Source organism: Scylla paramamosain, chromosome 8 (assembly GCF_035594125.1).
Source record: "Scylla paramamosain isolate STU-SP2022 chromosome 8, ASM3559412v1, whole genome shotgun sequence".
Taxonomy (NCBI): Eukaryota; Metazoa; Arthropoda; class Malacostraca; order Decapoda; family Portunidae; genus Scylla; species Scylla paramamosain.
In genome coordinates this window covers 25624540-25647039 of record NC_087158.1, presented here as the reverse complement: position 1 = coordinate 25647039, position 22500 = coordinate 25624540, and the positions used below count along the sequence as shown (strand labels likewise).

At 50.5% G+C, this 22500-nt stretch overlaps 1 protein-coding gene across 10 annotated transcripts in view; it reads left to right on the top strand.

Annotated features, from left to right (window-relative positions):
- The window catches only part of LOC135103038 (ras/Rap GTPase-activating protein SynGAP-like), a 90264-nt gene that overhangs the window by 36357 nt on the left and 31407 nt on the right, over positions 1-22500 (top strand). For 4 of the 10 annotated variants that reach the window (XM_064008921.1, XM_064008927.1, XM_064008923.1 and 1 more), the window contains exon 3: positions 9897-9938. The exons of 5 other annotated variants lie outside the window; for them this stretch is intronic. In XM_064008921.1, the coding sequence (XP_063864991.1) occupies positions 9897-9938 (42 nt within the window). Of the gene's footprint in view, positions 1-9896; positions 9939-12927; positions 13366-22500 lie in introns of those variants that run through there. One more of the 10 variants, XM_064008928.1, reaches the window with a different exon arrangement.

The window sequence follows — 22500 nt, the reverse complement described above, 5'->3', positions numbered from 1 at the left end:
CCTTCTCTGTATTTTCTTTCTTTCATTTTCTATGTAAATATGTTTTCTGGAAGCGAGTAATGAGGTGAGAGCGACTGAATTCATTGAGTGTAAGCTTATCTGTCACGTGTGTGTGTGTGTGTGTGTGTGTGTGTGTGTGTGTGTGAAGATTTGCGTCATCTGTGTAAGTGAAGTAAGCAGTAGCAGGATTACACACAATAAGCGTGTAGGCTACATGATGTTTTTTCTTTGATTCTGTGAAGCTTAAGTGGTCTCATAAGTGGTCTCATCCTGCATGTAGTAACACTTGGGGGTTAGAGAGAGAGAGAGAGAGAGAGAGAGAGAGAGAGAGAGAGAGAGAGAGAGAGAGAGAGAGAGAGAGAGAGAGAGAGAGAGAGAGAGACCCTAACGACAATTACTGCTTTTGACTCGATATAAGTAAAAATAAAAGAAAAATTCATCTGTTTCCATTGCCGTTCATCAAGTTACGCTGCAGCCTTCACAGTGCGTGTTTTGTTACCCATTAATCATAACCCACATGTGTGTGTGTGTGTGTGTGTGTGTGTGTGTGTGTGTGTGTGTGTACGTACTCCTATACGTCAGACTCGCCATTTCTCGCTAGCGCTGCACCATCACAGAGCCTCGTGACGGCCACCAAAGGTCAGATAGATTACAAAGGTCACCCTCGATGACCTGATCTTTGATGCACGTTGAGTCACGGTGACTCAGGAAAATCACGCGAGGAATGAATTACTTTGATATTTGTTCGACTCTTGACCAGCAGGGGCACAGGAAACGCAGGTAACAGTGCAGGTGTTTATTCACAGAAGGTGTGAACAGAAGGCTGGAGGTAGTGTGATCTCCCGGCGCCAGGCCGCGCACTTCCACTTAACACTTATGACTGAAGCCTAGCTCGTTCACTCATACACGTATTCATGCCTCACACAAGTCTCGCTCATTCACTCGTTCACACAACTAGCTAACAACCACACACCTCCCCCGAGACATAAGGAAGATTCCTTATCTTTGTTATGGCTACCGTAACACATGAAACAAAGTTACAATGATTGAAGTACAGAAAACACGGTACATATACACAAAACAAACACAGCGTACAATGAACACGTACGACTAATCGTAGGTGCTACGGTGCCACCGCACCTGCAGTCGTCTCGGCTCCCTACGCTGTCGGCTGCTTCGACGCTCTGGTTGCTCTCGGCCACGGTGTACCCCGTTACCCTGATGCTCCGGGCTGCCGGGATGGTGGTGTTCCTCGTGACCCTGATGCTGAAGCGCTGCACCGCCATGAGCGGTGTGCTGCTCGACAGGAAGGGGAGCAAGAGGTCTGTGTGGGCGTAGGTGTCTTCTATTACGCCACATCACGCGACCGCTGCCCATCTTGATGAGGTAGTCTCTCCTTCGCCCAACAGCCACGATGACACCCAGGCGATCCCAGAGGCCTGTCGTGTGATCTTGAACGTCGACGTGGCCACCGAGGTGCAGGAGAGGAAGAGTACGGGCGGACGCGTCGTGGCGAAGTTTCGCTTTCTTCCTCAGTCGCTCTGCCTTGGCGTCGCACTCATCAGCAGCGCGCTGCCACTGCTGAGCGTATGAGCGATGATGAGCCGGGACACAGGACCTCATAGGATGACCGAAGAGGACTTGTGCTGGTGATCGCCCTTCCGCCCTCGGAGTGTTGCGCAGTTCCAGCAACCCGCGAGCGAACGCATCCTCGTCCAGGTGTCCCTGCTGTGTGGTCGTGAGGATCAGCTTCTTCACGGACTTGACCGCTGCCTCGGCGTGACCATTGGAGCGTGGATAATGAGGTGAAGATACACGATGCTCCACCCCCCATCGAGCCAGGAAGCGCCGTACCGATGAAGAAGTGAACTGCGGTCCACCGTCAGTCCTCAGGAGAACAGGCACGCCCGTGTCGGCGAACACACCCCGAAGGACACGAACGAGCTGATCAGCCGATGCTGGACGTGAGCATGCAGACACGTGAGGCCACCCAGACAAGCGATCTACATACACGAGGTATGTACGGCCTGCTGCGTGGAAGTAGTCTGCAGAAACTGACTCAAACACCCTGCTGGGTGTGTCCGTGTCCTGCCAGAGAGGTTCGTTGGCTTGGCTTGGTAGGAGTGGACGGCATAGTGAGCATCCAGAAACGACGTTCTCAACGTCTCTGTCCATACCAGGCCAGTACACCGTTTGTCGGGCCCGTCGCTTGGTGCGCTCCATCCCCTGATGACTGTCATGGAGTCGCTCTAGTGTTTCTCGGCGGAGGCTGTGAGGAATAAGAAGCCTCGGCCCGTAAACCACCAGGTCGTCGTCTACGGCCAGCAGACTGCGCACCGGCCAGTACGTACGCAAGCGGTGATCGAGGTCGTGGCAATGATCAGGGAAGCCCTCGATGATGACGTTCTTGAGCAAGCAGTACTCCCCGTCTCTTGCTGCTGCGGCACGTACCATTTCCACAGTCTGATCCTGGAGTGGTGCTAAGCGGACGCCGTCCTCATTGGTGGCAGATAACGCTGAGATGACCGCTGAGTGGAGAGGGTCGAGGTCACCAGAAGTAGCAGCATCCTCTTCCTCCACTGGGTCCTGTACTGGAGCACGTGAGAGGGCGTCGGGCACACAGTGTGTCGATCCCTTTTGCCAGCTTGCTGTGAAAGAATACTGAGCAAGCTTCTCCCTCATGCGCTGCAGCCGCAGGTTCTCTATTTCTCCCAACAACTTGCTATTGAGGAGAGGTATCAGCGGGCGGTGGTCGAGCACTAGATCGAAGTGAGGGGAGTCCTTTCAGGTAGGTGCCACATTTCCTGACTGCCCAGACGATTGCAGCCATTTCCAACTCTATTACTGCATAGCGGCTCTCTGTGTCTGTAACAAATCTTGACCCGCATTGCACCATCTTCCACTGGTCACTGTGCTTCTGCAGGAGAACGAATCCAAATCCGTGCATCCTTGAGGCGTCAGTCTGTAGCATCGTTGGTAATGATGGGTCGAAGTATGCCAAGACAGGTGGGCTGACGAGACACTGTTTCACCTTCTCAAACGCCTCTTCATGGTTAGGAGACCAGCACCAACTGTTCTTCGGGCGTAAGAGATCTCTGAGGGGTTGTGCAGCTGCAGCCACAGCAGGAGAAAAGCTTCCAAGCTGGTTTGTAAGACCCATGAATGATCGTAAGTCGGTGATGTGCTGTGGTCGTGGGAAGTCAGAGATTGCCTTAACTTTCTTTGAGTCTGTCGTGTAGCCTTGTCCAGAAACAGAGTAACCACAGTAATCTACCACTCTTTCCGCGAATGTAAACTTCTGTGGGTTGAGAGTGATGCCGTGCTGGTCACACCGCCGCACAATCTGAATGACATGGGCTAAGTGCGCACTGTAGGTGGAGTCATAGGCCAGGATGTCGTCCACGATCTTGATGGTGTTAGGTATGTCGCCGAGAGCTTGGTCTCCTCGACGGTTATACTCGTCTCCAGACGAGACGAGACCCATAACCGCTCGCCGAAACTTGTACCGACCCCAAGGTGTTATGAAGCAGGTTAAATCCTGGTCTTCTTCTCTAATGGGGACTTGAAAATACCCCATCTTGGCATCAAGAGTGGTGAACCAAACTGCTCCGGTCCCGATCGAGGCGATGGCGTCATGAGGTGAGCGCACTGGATACACGGGCCTCTTCACGTAACGGTTGAGTCGTGTCAGGTCAACACACAGCCTTACACCAGATGTCTTTTTTGGGACAGGCACGATGGGGTGGCACCATGCCGTAGGGTAGTCCACACTCTCGATGATTCCCTTGTTAAGCAGCTCTTCCAACTGGCTCTTAATTTCTTCACGCCAATTGTAAGGGATTGTACGAGATGCTGTTACGGCGAAGGGTCGAGCGTCGTCTGTCAACTCGATGGCCATGGATCCACCAGCCATTGCACGTAAACCTTCCTTTGCTTCGAAGACGCTGGGAAAGGCCTTGATCACAGCAGCAGCGTGCCCCGCACGCTGCTGTGGCGTTGGGTCGTAGGAATGAGGCCAGCTGATCACTTCTGTGGGCGTAGATAGAGGTGGCTGCGAGGCGGTCGGGTACTTGATGGAGCTGTTGCCGGTGTGCTGTTCTTCCCTGCGTAGCGGTCGGATTTGAGCCGGAAAATCTTCGGGGAGGATTCCGAGAGCGATGGAATCGTACCAGCTAAGCAGCGCCCCCTTCACCTCCTTCACCACGCTCACAACAGTCTCAGCTTCCCTGTCGCCCAGTTGCAAGTGCGACGAGAAAGTTCCTACACAGGTGAGGGGGTGATTACCGGCAGCATAAAGTCCATCACCATCAGCGGGCGCCAAGCTGGAGGGCGGGATTCCAAGGAGTGTTGCCGTGTCGAGGCCAATAACGGTCGTTTCGGCCCCAGAGTCAGGAGTCCACGTAATCTTGTCTCTTCCAGCGGGATGTGTGGCGGTAATGAGCACCTGGGGCGCAGGTCGTGCCGTCACCGTCTTTGTGTATACGCCTGATAAGAGCTGGTATACACTGGCACTGGCTCCCCGCCTCGGGCCTGCACCGCGATGAGGAGAGACAGTTGAGGAACTCCTCGAAGCTCCTCGTCGTTTCCTCACTGTCTGCTGACATACACTCGCAAAATGCCCTCTTTTCCCGCAGTTACGACACACTTTATCTATTGCCTGGCATCCCCTTTTGTCACTGCGACAATCTTTGCCACAACGATAACAGCCCGTGGGGCTTGAGCCCCCGAAACTGCCCTTCCTGTAGTTCGAGACAGCGTTCACACCATGGCTCGAAGAGTGAGAGCCGCCCCTTAGTACTGCACTACACTGGTTAGCGCTCTCTGATGCTCTGCAAATATCTATGGCGTTTTCAAGGGTGAGTTTCTTGTTTTCCAGCATGCGTTTCAGAGCCACTTCGTCTCGTGTCCCAACGACAATTCTGTCACGCAGCTGATGGTTTATGCACTGGTCGCAAAAGTCACAGAAATTGGCGATTTCCTTTACAGCACATAAAAAGTCGTCAAAACCTTCTTGCGTTTCTTGCACGCGGGAGTAGAAGTCTCTTCTATCCATGATGATGTTGCGCTGGCTTCGCAGGTACTCACACATTGCATCGAGGATGGTTCTTAACTCCGCGTCTCTCGGTAAGCTTATCCCGTAGCGAAGTGTACGGGTCCACTCGTCGTCTAGGACAGCAGCGAGTGCCGCCCTCTGCTCAGCCAGGGAGAGACAGTCTATCCTGGCGAGGGTTACGTATCCTTCAAACTTATGGCGCCACGTGTCGAACTCACGTAAAGATGCTGACGCCGTTAAGTGAGGAATGATGGTGGCGGACGTCGGGAACCTCGCGCCCTGGGTAGACGTGCTGCGGGCTGTGGTTTCGCCTTCATTGCTCGCCGTGGTGCGACTGGGAGCTTGTGTCCCCACTCTCTCCAGCAGCTGGGTTAAACGCTCCTCGCGAGCCTGACTCTGCTCCGACTGTCGCGCTAGCAGGGCAGCCAGCGCCTCCAACTGCTTCTCCATTCTGCGCCGTACCCACTGCAGCCTTGTCCTGATCCTACTCACTGCGCCATGTTCGACTCTTGACCAGCAGGGGCACAGGAAACGCAGGTAACAGTGCAGGTGTTTATTCACAGAAGGTGTGAACAGAAGGCTGGAGGTAGGTGATCTCCCGGCGCCAGGCCGCGCACTTCCACTTAACACTTATGACTGAAGCCTAGCTCGTTCACTCATACACGTATTCATGCCTCACACAAGTCTCGCTCATTCACTCGTTCACACAACTAGCTAACAACCACACAATATTCTCAGCGAGGCGACACTCCCACGGTCCCTCTACGCCAGCGAAGGGATGTTGCATTTATTTACTAGTACTGTGTAAGTAGAGCGGTCTTGGTGACGTGCCCAGTGTTCAGTGATGGCGAGAAAGTGTTTGTGGCGTCCGTATGTCTGCACGTCCCGCCCACCATCACTGGGTATTCTGATGCTGGTGTTGATGCTGATGGTGACACTGGTATGCTTTGTTGCCGCTTCTGAGGGTGAGGTCGTTCTGTAGACCTTCACAGTGGAACACAATGGAAGAACAAAGGAAGGCAAAGAAATAAGGGAAGAAAGAGAAGCAGGAGAAATTGAAGACAATGCTCTCTAGGAAAAAAAAAATGAAGAAAGAAAAGAAAAAGAAACAGCAGTAACCGGTGCTGTTATGATCAAGTATCTATTATCCAATCACAGTCTGCAAGGAAGAATCGTCCCTACGAACTTTTGAATAAGTCCCACTGTTTTCTACACGCCAAAATTCTTCAAGCGGTTGGTGGTATGATCAGGCTGAGTTGGTCCCCGAGACTTTAGAGTGGCATGGCTGCCTCTCGGTGAACATTTTGGTGTGAGTAACAGCTCACTTATATATAGGAGCCTTCAGTGACCCTGGCAGCCCCTCGTCCCTCCTGCAGGTGGCGCTGAGGCAGCAGAACATTTGGCTGCCCCAGCATTCCGAGGTAGTTAATTATCATCTCTAATCTCCGTGAAGACTGTTCCTGACTCACAGCGCAGCGCCGCGGATGATAAATGTCTGCACAAAACGTCGAGCTGTGGCCATAAGTCAATGATGCAAATTTGATTAACATGAGAGTTGCTGTTGCCTGAACCGGGAAAAAAGTTGCAAAATGATGTCGTCTGGACAAGAATAGAGCAGGTAATGGACACAGCCACGCTTAGCAAATACTTAAAAAACCTGTCGTACAGTTTTCGAACTGTGAATCATGTGACCAGCCTTGACGCTCCCGCGCGCTGGCACACACACACACACACACACACACACACACACATACACACACACACACACACACACACACACACACACACACACACACACACACGCCAGGGAGCTGTTGAAGGGCTACCACATAATCTCATCCTGGCCTCACAGTTGATGCACCTGTCGCCAGATTAATCTGGTCAATTAAGTCTACATTAACCTTTTTATAAACAAGTTACTGTGTAATTGATTGCACTGAGTTCCTTTAAGAGTCATATGGCCAAAAAAAAAAAATGCAATCAACACATTTGACAATGTAAACAAATCATCCTGTGTCTGCACGCTGTCCCCGTCCAGCCTCCCAGCCTCGGCCCTTCACCGTCAAACGCCCTTCGCCTCATCCACATGTAGGCCGCTACTCGCACGTCGCTCCACCCGCCGCTATGAATACATGACGCTGTTGATGCCCAGATAAGGCGTGATAAGATAGCAGCACGCGGGTAGCATGAGCATGTCGCCAGGAGTTCCAATGCAATCAGGTGACAAACACGGATAACTGACCCCAATTCTTTGTCGACTGATTTTTCTTTCTAGTCTCGCTGTTTTGCTCTCCCCACTTCCTCACTTTACTCGTACAGCCATTCCGCGTCTCATTCCATTCCCTTCAAGCCGCTCCTCTCCCTTCCCTGCACTGCCTGTCCGCCTGTCCATCTGCCTGTTGTCTCTTCCTTACACCACAACACGCCACCGGGAAGGTACCGATGCGGATGATAAGTTATCGGCAAGGTGAGGTGGATGGGTCGAGACACTTGCTGCTGCTTCCACACCGCTCCTGGTGTGTGGTTATCAGGTGTTAATGTGTGTGTGTGTGTGTGTGTGTGTGTGTGTGTGTGTGTGTGTGTGTGTGTGTGTGTGTGTGTGTTACTTTTTTCTTTTTTTTTTTTTACCAACGATGAAGAGCAATAATGATTAATGACGTTGTTCGCTCTCTCTCTCTCTCTCTCTCTCTCTCTCTCTCTCTCTCTCTCTCTCTCTCTCTCTCTCTCTCTCTCTCTCTCTCTCTCTCTCTCTCTCTCTCTTTTAGCCGCTCCAGGAACACCATCACCACGTTCTTTACCGACCACGTCCTTTGTGTGTAGTTAGAGAGTGGTATGCGACTTTCCCTTCCTACCATCTCTCCTCCTCCTCCTCCTCCTCCTTCCACTCGTCCTCCCTCGTCCTTTAAATGCCGTGATTTACTAAGGCTAAGTTCAGGACGCGGGACTCCTACAGCAGCGCCTTATCATGTGAGGCAAGAGTGACGCCCCTGCCGCGGCTCACGTGCAGGCCATACGTCCCAGGGTGCCGCTGGTTAGAAAGTTGGTCACAGCGAGGTGGTGGAGCGTCTCGGCCCGCCCGCTCCAGGCCTGGCCCAGGTGATCACCACGACTCATTATGTAGAGAATGCTCGGCGCGGCGGCGGCGCGGGGAGTGTGGGAGCACCGCAGCCACAATACACATTCCGGTGTCTTTAGATGAAGCAGGAGAGAGCCTCGCCCTCACCACACCTTTCGTCCCTCCTCTCCTCCTCTACATCAAAAGTTATCTTGGAGATACATAAGAAGCTGTGAACGCCCAAATGACCTAAATCTGCCAGGTCGCCGCCACAGCACGCGGCCTGAGAGGAAGGGCGTAGCTGGGCGGGGCTGGGTAACATCTTAATCTAGAAAAAGAGTCACATTCTGGCCGCGGAGAGGCGGGCCTGGCCGTCTCCAGGTGCAGGGCGCCGCAGTGATCAGCACACAGGTGAAAGCGTCTCACCGCTGCCTTTGTGCCGCCCGAAGCATTCCAGCAGCGGGAGGCCCTCACCCCGCCTGGACAGTCCTTGCCAAAGCCTCGTCTCTCGCCCTAAGATGACTCCAACAAAGCCGCCATTATAATGGCCTGTGAAAAGTTTTTTTCAGTGTATATAGATACTTGGCGCTGAGTGGAGGAACTGTGGGAGTCTGATTTCTTCCCAAGCTCCGAGGGGGGCAGCTGGAGTAGAGAGGATAAGAGGAGGAGAGTGGAGGGGACTATTATTGTCCACACTACTCTCCTGTTATCCTCTCTCCCTCCCCACCTTTTTTCCCATCTCCTCCCTCTGTACACAGGAACAAGTCATGAGTAAAATGAGGAGAAAGAGAAGTTACTCTTGACATAATCTTTGCCAGTAAGTCCTCGGCGGGCGTGTGGAGGAGGAGGGGGCCCGGAACCTAATGTGGCGGAGACGTCTTGTGGAATTTTCATCCTCGGCTGAGTTTGTCTCCATTCCTCTTGATCAAGTTCTCAGGCCAGCAGCAGGTGGCCGCACACAGGAGGACGTGATATGTACACATTCCAGCAGCGGCGAGACTGACGGGGTAAACAAAACGGTTGTAGCGGAGGTCTCATCCTCGGGTAATCGGCGTGACCCGGGCAGCTGCCAGATCGCTCAGTGGGTCACCTCGCCTTTCTTTGCTTCCACTGAGGTCTTGAGGGATTAGTGACCGTGTGTTTTTACCAGCGTCGCCGGGATCACGCGGAAGGGGTGGAGGGTGAAGGGCAGGCCTGGGTTAGGCGAGGTGGATCCCACGGAGAATACTATAAAGTGACGTCCTTTTCTTGTATGTCCCCTACACACACACACACACACACACACACACACACACACACACACACACACATTTACATTTCCGATGGTATTTTACAGCTGCAACTCTCCTCGTTTCCTGTGACGTCTGTTAAGTCATAGGAAAAGGAATTTTTGCTTCTTGGATGACATTCAAATTATTCTTTTGACGTCAGTGTCTTAGGCACCCACTGATTCTAAAACTTTATTATCATCATTATTATTATTATTATTATTATTATTATTATTATTATTATTATTATTATTATTATCATTATTATTATTATTATTATTGTTATTATTATTATTATTATTATCATTATTACTATTACTATTATTATTACATTATTTTTCGTCCTAAACCCTTAATTACCCTGAATTCTTCTCTTAATTCTTAACGAACATAAGTAATCAAATAGAGCCACAGTGTTCACTCTCTCCCTATGTGGCCGGAGCGTGGAGGTGAATCACTTCCTGTGTTGGGGGACGGACGCGCGATACGTGATCTAATGGGTTTTCTTCTTTCTTTCCAGGTACGTTAGCGAGTCCTCGCCAGGCTGTGAGGGTCAGGGCAGGTCAGTGTGTTTACAGTGATTATCCCTTGTGTGTGTGTGTGTGTGTGTGTGTGTGTGTGTGTGTTTACCGTGTTCATGTCCTGAGCTACATTTGTGTGATTTTGTTTTCGTATCTTTGTTTTGTTCTTCCTGTTGATATACATAGTTTGCTTCCGTCGCCTATGTTCTAGTGTCCGTATGTGTGTGTGTGTGTGTGTACCAATGGGAAAAATACAGTGTGAACGGAATTACTCTCACTCAGCCGAGCAGCAAGATTTTAATGCCCGCTGGCCACCGTCGGGTTCGCTCAGCTGCCCCCGGAGTCTGCAAAAACCCCGCGCCTCTTAGAATAGCAGCAGGAGGGGTGGCACCAACAGGGAGGCGCCGGGCCGTGAGGGTTACTCCGCTACAGGAATTCTTATCAGGTTATTGTGAAGGCTTTAGTATGCAAATAGGTAGTGGGTAGGCCGGCAAGGCTGACCCGTAGAGGCGTACAGGTATAGAGGTCTTCATTGTGCTGGAAATGTTAATCTGGCTTGTCCCGCTTCCAGGGAAGGTTCACGCGACGGTTCTCATGACGGTGACTAAGACTGTGCTGGTTAGGTTAGGTCAGGTACAGTTAAGTTTGGTACGGTTATCAGGTTGGTATATAAATGTGTGTTGGTTAGGTTAGGTTAAGTTATCAAGATGGTGTTGAAGGCTGTGTTAGGTAGGTTAGGTTAAGTTGTCAGAGTGGTGTTGAAGGGTGAGTTAGGTAGGTTAGGTTAAGTTGTCAAAGTGGTGTTGAAGGCTGTGCTGGCTCGATTAGGTTAGGTTAAGTTATTAGCGTAGTATCGGATGTAATGCCGAATTAAGTTTGGGTTGAAGGTTATGTTATAGTAGCAGGTTCACAGGGCGGTATCGAGAGCTAGGTTAGTGAAGACGAGTTATGATAAAATGAATTAGGTCCAGCCTCCCCTAACGCCCTCCACATCCTTGGTGCCAGAGACGCGCCGGGGGCCGCTGTGATAACCCGAAGCTGTTCCATTTTTGAAAACTAAAACCTGTTGCTCGCTGAATTTTTGAGGAGAAAGCTGCAATTAGTCTGCTTTGAGAACACAAACCTGTTGTGATTATGTATTTTTTTAAAACACGAACCAGTTGTCGCTGTATTTTTGGTTCCCTTGGTATGACCCGCCTTGACTCCTTCTCCCTCCAGCCCTTGCCTGTGTCTGGTGTGAGGACGAGTTCTTGTGTTCACAGCAACCACCGCGGCGCCCCTCGCAATGGTGGTGAGGCTCGGGATGTGCTGGTGGTGGAGACTCGTATGTAAGGCTTAGGAATGAAGAATTTTAGGTGCTTGGACCTGATAGATGGAACTTAAGAGACGAAGCACAGGAGAGCAGGTCTAGAGAAGCGTAGAGAGAGACGACTGAAGCAAAAGTAGACCGTCCTTCGTTACCACCAATGTTGACTGACAATAACCAGTGTTTGTCACCGCGAGAGTGAAGTCTGCGGCTGCTCAGGGCCACTGCAACCTTTGAGGTGACGAGGCCGAGGCGCTGGGAACAATGCAGGCTGGCGGTGGCTTCTGGTGGACTAACGAGACTACTCAAGGACTGCGGCTGGTTCGGTTAGGTAGCATTGGTCTCCCTCAGATCAAGGTGTACCCTCCGCCTCCTTCCGGCAAAGCACACCGTTGCTATCATGACTGACCTTGAGGACCGTCTGTGTTTGTGTGCAGGGCTCCAGCATCGAGGTGGCTGCGGTGGGGCGAGCCTGGCGCACCACAGCCAGGCGGGAAGTGGGTCAGGAATGGTGGGCTGGTAGGCTGGTATTATTGGCAGGGCGGCGCGTGGCTCACAGATACGCTTTTGTCTTTATTAGGGTTAAAGCAGGGGTCTCTTAGTGGTGGCGGTGATGGTGATGGTGGTGGTGGTGGTGGTGGTGGTGATGGTTGTGTACAGGTATTGTGGTTGTGATGGTGATGGTGGTGGTGATGATGATAACAATAATAATAATAATAATAACAATAATAATAATAATAATAATAATAATAATAATAATAATAATAACAATAATAATAATACTTTTATCATTATTATTATTATTATTATTATTATCATCGTTAATTAAATTATTATCAGTATCATCATCATACCACTACTGTTGTCAGCATCACTATTGCACTACCACCTTTATGAAGCACTAGTAGCGGTGATGCAGAAAAACCTGTAGACTGCTTGCCAGCCATTTAAGCGAGGCAGGTGTGAGGCAGGAAGACGCCAGGTGTGTGTGAAAGCAGGTGGTGCAGGAGGAGGAGGGGGAGGCAGCGGCAGGATGAGGGCAGAGGGGTGAGGTGAGGCCGAGGCGTAAAGTGGATTCACCAGAACTAGTTTTGGTGAAGGGCGAGTGTAACTGGTGTAGGAGCTTAGGAGGGGCGAGGCGCAGGGAGGGAAGGAAGGAAGGAAAGAAGGAAGAGCGAAGAAAGGAAGAAAGAAAGGGTCATGCCACACCAGTCACACTCGGCACACATCTTTCTCTTTTCCATTTAGGGAGACAAGAACACGAAGGGAACTAAAACGAGGCTGAAAAGTGGGGAAAATTATCAGTTTTTTTGGTACGTTGTAATCAGGAGAGATAATATTTTTTTTTTTTTTATAGTTTCGTTATCAAGAGAGAGAGAGAGAGAGAGAGAGAGAGAGAGAGCGAGAGGGTGATTTTACCAGCCTGGAATGACGTTCAAACGAATCCAACACGCTGCCAGTAACCAGTTAGCAACCCGCGTGACACACTGCACTAACATTTTTTACCATCACGTGACATATTTCCAGGCATTCCTTTCTGCTTATCTACGCTGCGCCATCCCTGTAACAATGACATAAAATAGTTTGGGTTATAAAATCGACCCAGCCGCGAGTGGTGTGGAAGTGGCGTGAATGGAGGGAGGGCTGGTAAAAATGAGTAACTGCCAACTCCGCACTAACGTTCCTAGGAGTAGTAGACCAAACAGGGAGGCGGTGAGGTGGGGACTGGGAGGCAGCAGGCAGTTCCTCGTTGACCAGGCGCGCGGGTGGAGGTGGCAAGTGACAGTGCGAGACGTTCCTGCTCAGTAAATAGGTTCGCCATGTAAAGTGTGAGTGACAAACGCCCAAGCAAGCAAGCAGTTACGGGAGGATTTATTTACGCGCAATGGATCAACCGGCTTCACTAACGGAGACTGACGAAGGGCGAGTGTAGTGCGGAAGGAGGCCCGCGGGAGTGCTTGAAGTGTTACCTGCTGCTGCTACTACTACATCTACCGCCTTTGTTTGCCCTACGGTCTAGTCAGTGCGTCAGTTCAAGATGCAGATTCGCAACTGGATTAGTTTTGCTGGCATGTCCTCCAGTGGGTCGCCGGCCAGGTTTAGGACGACCTCCACCCCGACGCCCTCCACCTCCGAGCTGGAAGTGCGCGGTCTGCAAGGAGGTGAGTGCTGGAGTGAGGCGGCCGGGCGCTGACGCAAAGGGCGCGGGTGTTCTAAAGCTGTAATGCGTTGGATATTGACTGATTGATTGGTAAAGCACTGCAGGGTATGGATGTTGCGTTGTTTTAGGATGGGGAGTTATGGATTGTGTGTGACGTGGGTGTGGGTGTTCGTGTGGCGGTTTTGGGTTGGGCAGTAACGGCAAGGCGACCTGTACATGATGCGTTACTTGTTTATTCTATATATATACTTGTAACTTACGTGGTGTCAATTGTTATTTTAGTTTTCTTTTAGTCCTTTACTTAATAGATATTGATTTTCCATATTTATCATGTATTTTCATTAGGTACTACTACTACTACTACTATCACCACCACCACAACCACTACTTCTATACTACTACTACTACTACTACTACTACTGTTATCTGCTTGAGGTGACAGGACATTTATGGTTTTACAGCCACTAATACCGCAACATTATGGGTTCAGTGTGTCACCCTTATCGTCACTGTTACCAAGCATTTTTCCCGGCCGATAGCGTTTCATTGTTCGCATGAGGTGATGATGTGTCCCGTGTTGCGCAGAGGGAGTGTGCTACTTAGTGATCAGTGAGTGTGGGGCGACAATGTATTTATTTCTCTCCTTGTCATGTTGTAGAGAAGTTTAGCCAGTGATATGCCAAGGAATTAAGAGGGTTTTATGATTTTTTTCTCTCTCACAATCTGTTTTCCGGTTTGTATTTCCATTTATAAGATCTGAATTTTACAGCAGCGAAACTCCTAATCAGTAAATGAGTCAGCAACCCAATCCTCACTGACTCATCTGTATTCCCTCTATCTAAAAAAAAAAAAAAATGAATAAATAAAAAAAATATTATAATCATAATAATAATAATAATAATAATAATAATAATAATAATAAATACATAAAGTAAATGCTTTCGAAAGTGTGAGAATCTGGCGGTGATATATTTATTCGAGCACTTTTTAAAAGTATATCCTTTTACATTTTTTCTTCCCAGTTCTCAAAAAAGAAAAAGAACATGAAAAAAATAGTATAAGAACGTCTCAAAACTGAATGACGTATTTTTCCTTTGACATACACAGACACACACACACACACACACACACACACACACACACACACACACACACACACACACACGCATCGGTATTTTTACTTCTAAAGACTTCCACCACCACAAATCCTCTTTAATATTCTTGCCTCACATTTTCTCACAAGCTGGAGGAGGAAGGCTGGCCAGCAAGACACTCGGGCGACGAAGAGTAATGAGTTTGCATGAGCGTGAGGTGTTTGTTCCTCGTCAGGGGCTTTCCTCACCACTGGTAATGAGGCAGAGGAAACCCGCGGGCCTCACCTCAGCCTGCGTCCTCAACAGCCTCGGGAGTTTTCCTCATTTGCTCACCATAAGTTTGTACAATAATTTCCTGTTACTACCGCGCTAATTGCCCGCGTACAGCTGTCGGGGACGCGAGCAGTGGGCGTATACCACAGAAAAATCGTCGCTAATGAGCATGTTGATGGCGCCATTCCTGTACGGCGATTATTGTCGTGATTACCTGCTGGCCGCGCTCCTCTTGATGATGATGCTGTTGCTGTTGTTGTTGTGCCTGCGTGTATATGTGTGTGTGTTGTCGAGTAGCTCCTCAGAATGGTTGAAACTAATGAGGCAGCTGAAGCGTCACTTTTTTGGGGGGTCTCTCTAGTGTGTAAGTGTTTGTGTGTGTTCTCGTCTCAAAAATAGTTATGGTGTGTCGTGTCTGTATAAATAAGTCAGGTACGAAGAAAAACAAAAAAAGCAACTTACTAAAAGGGTGTGGAGGATGTCGGGTGAGTGCTGTGCTTGGCTTTGCCCGGACGGGGGGAGGGAGAGGTGAGAGAGAGAGAGGGTAAGGGAGAGAGGTCCAGGAGGGAATTGACAGAGCTCAGATCTCTGCACGCCCTCTGACCCTGCCACCACCACCACCACCACTCCTGCGCCAGACACCACACTGTCTTCCCTTCTCCCTACACACACACACACACACACACACACACTGACGTAGCATAATGTCTCGGCCCTAATGCTTTAACTGCACACACTTTTTGCTGACGTGACTAAAACAAATTGGGTAAAACAGTGTGATTATCAACAACCACTTCTTGTAGCACATCCCTGGCCTGTGTTGCTTAACCCTTTGATTGCTAATGACATCTGTTTCAGTAATCCTGTCAGTTTTAATTATCAGAAACTAAAGTACTAGAACAAACACACAAAAAAAAGCTTCATCACATACACTGTAACACCTTTCTTCTGGGAGTGTCATCTTTCAAAATAGCAATCTATGTAGACTTACATGTAACCAGTACACTAAGCAAAGAAGAAGCCATAGCAGTCAAAAATTTTGAGGCTAAGTGTTGTAGGGTGCTGAGTCAGGTGCGGTGGGTGTTGTGTAGGCATAAGCGTAGGTGTGCGAGGTGTGACTAAGTCTCTCATAGCCCACACCAGCAAGTATTATCTGCATGTACCGTAAGAGTTTCCCGTAGGCGGTGCTGTAACTCTGTACTATCAAAATCAAGATCAAGAAACCGCCCTGCCTTGCTTATTTATTTATCAGCTCTTTGCTACTCCTCTGCTACTCGTTCTTTGTATTCCTTCTTGTTCCTCCCTTTCGTTCCTTGTTTTCGTCCTTCCACGGTACCCTATAACACTCCCTCAAGTCCTGTCAGTACACGCTCTTTCTTGTTCCTCTTTCCCTGCAGCTCCTCATGTCCCTCGTGTACCGGATAATCACCCTTTCCCTGCTCAAACATGTCCCTCTCTCCCTCTCTCTCTCTGTCCTTCCTTACCTCTCTTGCCTCCCTTATGTTCCTCAGTCCCTCTCACGTTCATCCTCTTCCCTTCCTTTCACTTCCCCTCTGCCCTGCCGTGCCTTGCCCCGCCGTGCCCTGCCTCTGCCCACACCCACACGTGACGCACTGCACTCGAAGAGGGTCGGGGCGGCTGGCAGAGCGGCGACGGCATCCCCTCAAGACACGGAGATGTTTATGTAGGGCTGGTTCTTCTCCCTTCATGAAGACCTGCGTGTTTGCAAGTCTCCTGCACAAAGGAACACAAAGGAATGGGTGATAGCAGTAGACTTGTTGCCTCTTACTTAGCAGTTTGTGATATACTGATGCTATGTAGGTTTATTTCCTTGCACCGAATGAATATACTTAGGTACTTTACCACACATACACACACACACACACACACACACACACACACACACACACACACACACACACACACACACACACACACACACACACACACACACACACACACACCTATAAACAAACAAACATCTTAAGAAGGTAAAAACAGTCCCAGCCGAGGTTCAGTAAAAATAGACAGTGATTGTGAAATTCTTTGTGTGTGTGTGTGTGTGTGTGTGTGTGTGTGTGTGTGTGTGTGTGTGTGTGTGTGTGTGTGTGTGTGTGTGTGTGTGTGTGTGCCGAGGATTAGCTGCAGGGGCATTGACTTGCAGAGTCCGAAAGATCACGCCTCCCCATCCTCGTTCATGCAGGAGGCTGTTATCCTGTGATTATTTTGGTTGCTGAAGAGCTAAGGGGCGCACCAGGCCGTGTGTGTGTGTGTGTGTGTGTGTGTGTGTGTGTGTGTGTGTGTGTGTGTGTGTGTGTGTGTGTGTGTTGGCAGCATTAAGTGACAGGTCAAGGATAGGCGGACAGCTACACGTGGGTAGACTTAATGATGTGTCATGTACCTTCGCCTATTCCCTCACGGTTGGCGGGGATAGGGAGGCAGAGAGGGGCGGCACTGGTACGGCCTCTTTATCACGGTAAATTACGTCTCAACATTTGAGTGGGAAAGGTCCATGGCGTGGTGGAGTGAGGGCACATCCAGGAGTGACTTCGTGTAGCTATGGCGCCCTTGTTGTGGCGGGACACCTTGCCGGCCTTGCCTCGAGTAATCTCTCAAGATTGAAGGAATGAAGGAAGGAATAAATAACACCTTGCACCTCCTCCCACGTCATCTCCTCACGATCTAATAAAAACTCGCCACTTGATCTCAGGGCGGACGTGGATTTGATGGGGCGTGTAGGGCGAGCCGCCGCGGGCCAGCACGTGGCCGCCCTCAGGCTAGTCCTCTTCCTGGGCCTCACCACCTGCCGTCCTCCACGCCGCCACGCTACGTTGAGCACTCAAATTCTTCTCTTTTTATGCTGCTTGGTGCTGACTGGTTCATCCTTCCGCCCTGACGCTCCGCCAAGGCAGCCTGGCTTGTGCATCCATGGGTGTCTGTAGCCGCGGGTCAGCTGAGGGTCATGCGTTGTGATGTAGAGTGCGACAACCACGACCTGACGAGGGTAGACCTGCGACGACGACTGTGCAGGGAGGAGCCGGGGGGTGGTAATGCATAGAGTTTTTAGTAGTACTTTTACTACCGCCTACACCACCACTACCTACTAGTACTACTAACACCACGACCATTCCTGCCGGTGTCTTCATTGTGTCACAGACAAAAGCCGTGGCGGGTTTGCGGCGCCGCGAGGGTGGTGGCCTTGCCTGAGCCCCGCGGCGCCCGTCTTCACGGCGTCGCCTTCATTTCCTCGCACCGTCGTGAGCCACTTTTTGCATCACATCCAAACTGCTCGATCACGACTTAATGAACATGAATCTCATTTGGTCTGACCCGCCTCATACTAATCAAGCGTTCTGTTATGAGCCAAATGAGTTTTTTTTTTTTCCTCTCCCTCTTTTTTCGGGTCACTTCCTCTTACGATCTCCTCACGCTTCCCACACCCTCGCCTCAACCAGCCCTCCGCCCGCCACACCCACGCACGCCCTCCTTAACAACCACACAGCTCGGCTTTACCGTCTCTCCCCATCGTTATCACACCTAAACCCACTTTTTTCAATGTCAAGTCTTGCAGAACCTCCGCGCTCCTCTTCTCACGCCTCGCCCGCTCCCTCTCATCAGTATGTCAACCGGTGCAGGGAATTCTGTCTCCCCCTCCCTTCCTGCCTCTGTTCCCTCCTCCCCTCCGTAACGTTCTTTATGGCGGGTGAATATTTGACTGGGATAATAGAGGCCCTGGGGAGTGTTTGGGCCGGTTGTGGTGGGAGTGAGGAGTGAGGGGAGGGAAGCGCTGGTTCTGGGGCTGCGGGACCGTGGTATGGGAGGGAAGGAGGGACGGGAACCAGTTGACAGGGCGTTAATCGGTACTACTGCCGGGGCCACAAGAGTCCTCGGCAGGAGGAAATGGGTGGAGGAGGACAGGTGTGTCGCCGCGGGACGTCCTTACCCTCCCCCACCCCCCGCACTGGATTACGTAGGTCCTTCTTTGTTCCCGCAGTACAGCTTAACATTCCTTCCTTTAACGAATCCGGTGGCGGCCAACTGAGCTGTCATTTAAGACTAGGGCGTCAGTCTCTCGCCGGCTACTTATTTTTTTTCTTTTTTTGTCTTGAGCACTGCAGGTATTATGGTGCACAAGGTCGTGAAGACAATGTGCTTGGTGTCCTGTGATTGGCTAAGACGAGGACAGAGAGTCTATTAGGATCAGCTATCCCAGTAATTTTTTCGTGGACTTAGATATCTGGATGAAGTTAATGGACCTAATCCGATCTAACCTAGTCTGATCTAAACCACACACACACACACACACACACACACACACACACACACACACACACACACACACACACACACACACACACACACACACACACACACACACACACACACAAAGAAAAAAGTTACTCTGGTGGTGCTCTTCATGTGACCTGAGGCGAGTGGTGCAAGGGGCGGCGGTGTTTCAGGATCATGACGCCAGCGAGCAGGGGCGGCCAGCACAGCCTCGACCCTCGACCCTCGACCCGCAGGTCACGTCTGGACAGCGTCAAGGGGAGCCGAGTGGCTCGGCGGGCTGAGTAACGGCTGGATTATGTACTGTAGTCTGGATTTGTTACTCGTTTCTGTGGTGAGCAGCAGCTACTGGTGAGGGGACCGGGGTGCGAGTGTCCCACTTTAACCTGCCTCACGCCCCGCGGTGTCGTGTTCTTACTAGTAACAGGATCAGGCTTTCCACGGGGAGCTTCACGCCTGGGCGGTGGGAGAAGGTTTTATTGGGACTCAAGGGTTTCGGGCCGACACTGACGGGCTTTAGGCTTCCGGCGCACCCATAGAGCAGGCTCGACACGGCAGCGGCCACGAGGAAAGGCCGTGAGTGTGGAGAGATAACAGGGAAGGAAGTAAGTGAGTACTATTAAGATGATAGCGAGGCTGTCTGGCCACAGCCACCATGGCGTGTCCGTGAGGGTGTAGAGGGGCGGGGCGCGGCGGCTCTGTGTGCTGAGGCGAGAAAAAGACGAAGTACCGACTACCCGTCCTGGTTGTGAGGGGTAAAAATAACATCCGAGGACAGGCGTGTTAACAGCCTCTCACCCAGGCACCCAGGCACCGCCCTAGTTGAGGCCACCCTCGCTACATTCAGCAGAGAGCTGCCTTGGTGCGCCACAGCTGCTCAAGTCCCACCCAAGCCAGGCGCCCACCAGACTGCTGTAGAGAGAACTCGTCCCCGCCACCCTCCGTTGAGTACTTCACGAGGCGGCATCGCGCACTGCCGCACTCCGTTAGTCGAGGAGTGCCTCGGGGTGCCAGCAACACGTCACCCTGCCTGTCCTCTCCGCCAACTTTCCAGGTGGGACGCCAAGACGGGGTGACGGGGAATATAAAGGTTGAAGATGACTTTCTCGCTACTTGAGTAGGGGCGGCGTGACGACAGTGGAGGGCGGCGGGCGGAGAGTGAGGTGGTCCTCAGGCAGCGTGGAGGTGGGTGGCCTCCGCACAAAAGGCAGGAATCTCCCGCAGCTCACTGTTCCTTTATCCTCTGGAATCGTGTTTGATCAGGAAACTTGGGATTACTAAGGTCCTTCCCCCATCCCTCAGTGCACCCCTCCATGGCCCCTTCCTCACTTTGCCTTCGTGAATTAACATGTGAGATGTAAGTGTTGGGGCGCCCTCTCCTTAGCAACGAGGCCTGGGTGAGAATGCCTTGACCAACACACACACACACACACACACACGCCCGCGCGCTCGCGCGCGGGCGGGTACAACAATAGCAGAATGAAAGTGTTCGTAACACCTCAAGAATGGGAGGAACAGATGGGGACAGATGGGTGAATAGAGTGTGACAGAGTACGCGGCGCCCTGGAAACAGTGAGGGAAGATTCTGGCACGCACTGGCCTACCCTCGCTTCCCCTCACCCTACCCTCACCCCTTCCCGGCCTGCTTCCGGTTACTGGGCGGCACTGGGGCTTTGTTCCCGGTGAGCGAAAATATTTTACTTTCTGGGAATCAATGGCGCCATATGGCCTTGTTGTTGTGGCGCGTTAGATCAATCACTCAACTTCACGGAATCACGCTGTTTTTGTGGACCGTAAGTGGATGTCAAGTAATGGATGTTATGGAAGCGATGAAAGTGTGAAAGAGGCGGGAGGGAGAGAGGGAGGGAAGAAGGCATACGTAACTCCCCTTCTTTCCTTCCCTCCCTCTCTCTTCTTCCCTCCCACACTCCTTCACTCTCTCTGTAATGTACACCCTCCCAGACTACGCTTCATCACTCAGTCACTTCAGAGGCGTGATTTTCTGCTAAGATTTATTAGGGATCGTTTGAAGATCACCCCACGCCAACTGTTTATTGAAGCGTGCTAAGATAGATTAAGTCAAGTTAGGTTAGCCAGTTTAATCCAACCTAACCTAACATTACATTCCATATCTTATCCTACCTATCTATCTTGACATTACCTTACCTTACATAACCTAATTTTACCTTCCCTAACCTAACCTAACCATACCCTACCCTACCCTACCCTACCCCTATATGTACAGTGGATAATGCGCCGCCTGCCCTCTAGAGAAAGAAAAGTACGCATCAACATTCTATAACCCAGTAAATATTTCAGAGTAGTACCGCGTTCCCAGGTGACTTCTCCTTCCCTCCCTGATGACCTGGCATTGACCCTGGCCTGTGTAGGGGGAATCGTGGGGTTGCCTAGTGACCGTACCAGGCAGATCGTTAAGACAGAGACCCACCGACCATCTGGCTGAGCTGTGGGGTTGTGTCGACGTGGGGAATGACAGGCCGGGGCGTGACGAGGGGCCGGGAGCACTGGGGAGGTGGTGATGATGGTGAAAGGGAGACTTGGACGTGGGAATCTGCCTTGCCTGGTATCTTGTGTCCTTGGTGGTGGTGGTGGTGGAGGAAGTGTAGAGTAGGCCGGAAAGGAGTGATAAAAGGATAATGGAGAGGGAAAAATAAGCAGAATACATGAAGAGTAACAAAAAAAAAGGTTATTTAGTTAAGACATGATGAATATAAGAGGAGGAAGGAAGTGTAGGCAGAAGCGAAGCAGAAATAGATAAAAGAGAGGGTAAGAAAAAATACATGAATGGTAACTAGGAAAATAAAATAAGCAAGTTAATTGAAGTAAAGGGGTGAATATAAGATGAGAGAAGGAAATAAGGAAGAGCACAAAATACAGTAAAGAAAAAAAAAAAAGAAAACTACGCCATTCACTTAAGAAAATATATGATGTACGAGTAGATAACTTTAATGAATATATGAAAAAGAAAACATCTACCAAAGAGAGAGAGAGAGAGAGAGAGAGAGAGAGAGAGAGAGAGAGAGAGAGAGAGAGAGAGAGAGAGAGATGGAATGATGTGAAGGTACGGAGCCAGTGACAGTCAGACTAAACACATTACTATTGCTGGTTTAGGAGTTCGTGGGCTCCTCTTGACGACCTCCCACCACCCTCCACCTTCTGTCCCCTCTCTTCCTCATTTCCCTCCTCTCTTATCTTCTCGCTATTCCCTCTCTTCTTTCTTTTTCCTCTTTTTACTCTTTGTTCCCTTCCATCTCTTTTCCTCCCGTTCCTAATATTTATTTGCTCTCGTTTCCAATTCCTACTTTCCCTCCCTCCACTTCCTCTTCTCCTTTCCTTCTCTTTTTCTTCCCCTCTTAAGTTCAGTTTCCTCCCTTCCTCTTTCTCTTTCTTCCATTCCATTACCACCCTCACTTTCCTTTTCTTCCTCCCTTCTCCTTCCTTTCTCTTCCATCCCCTCGACT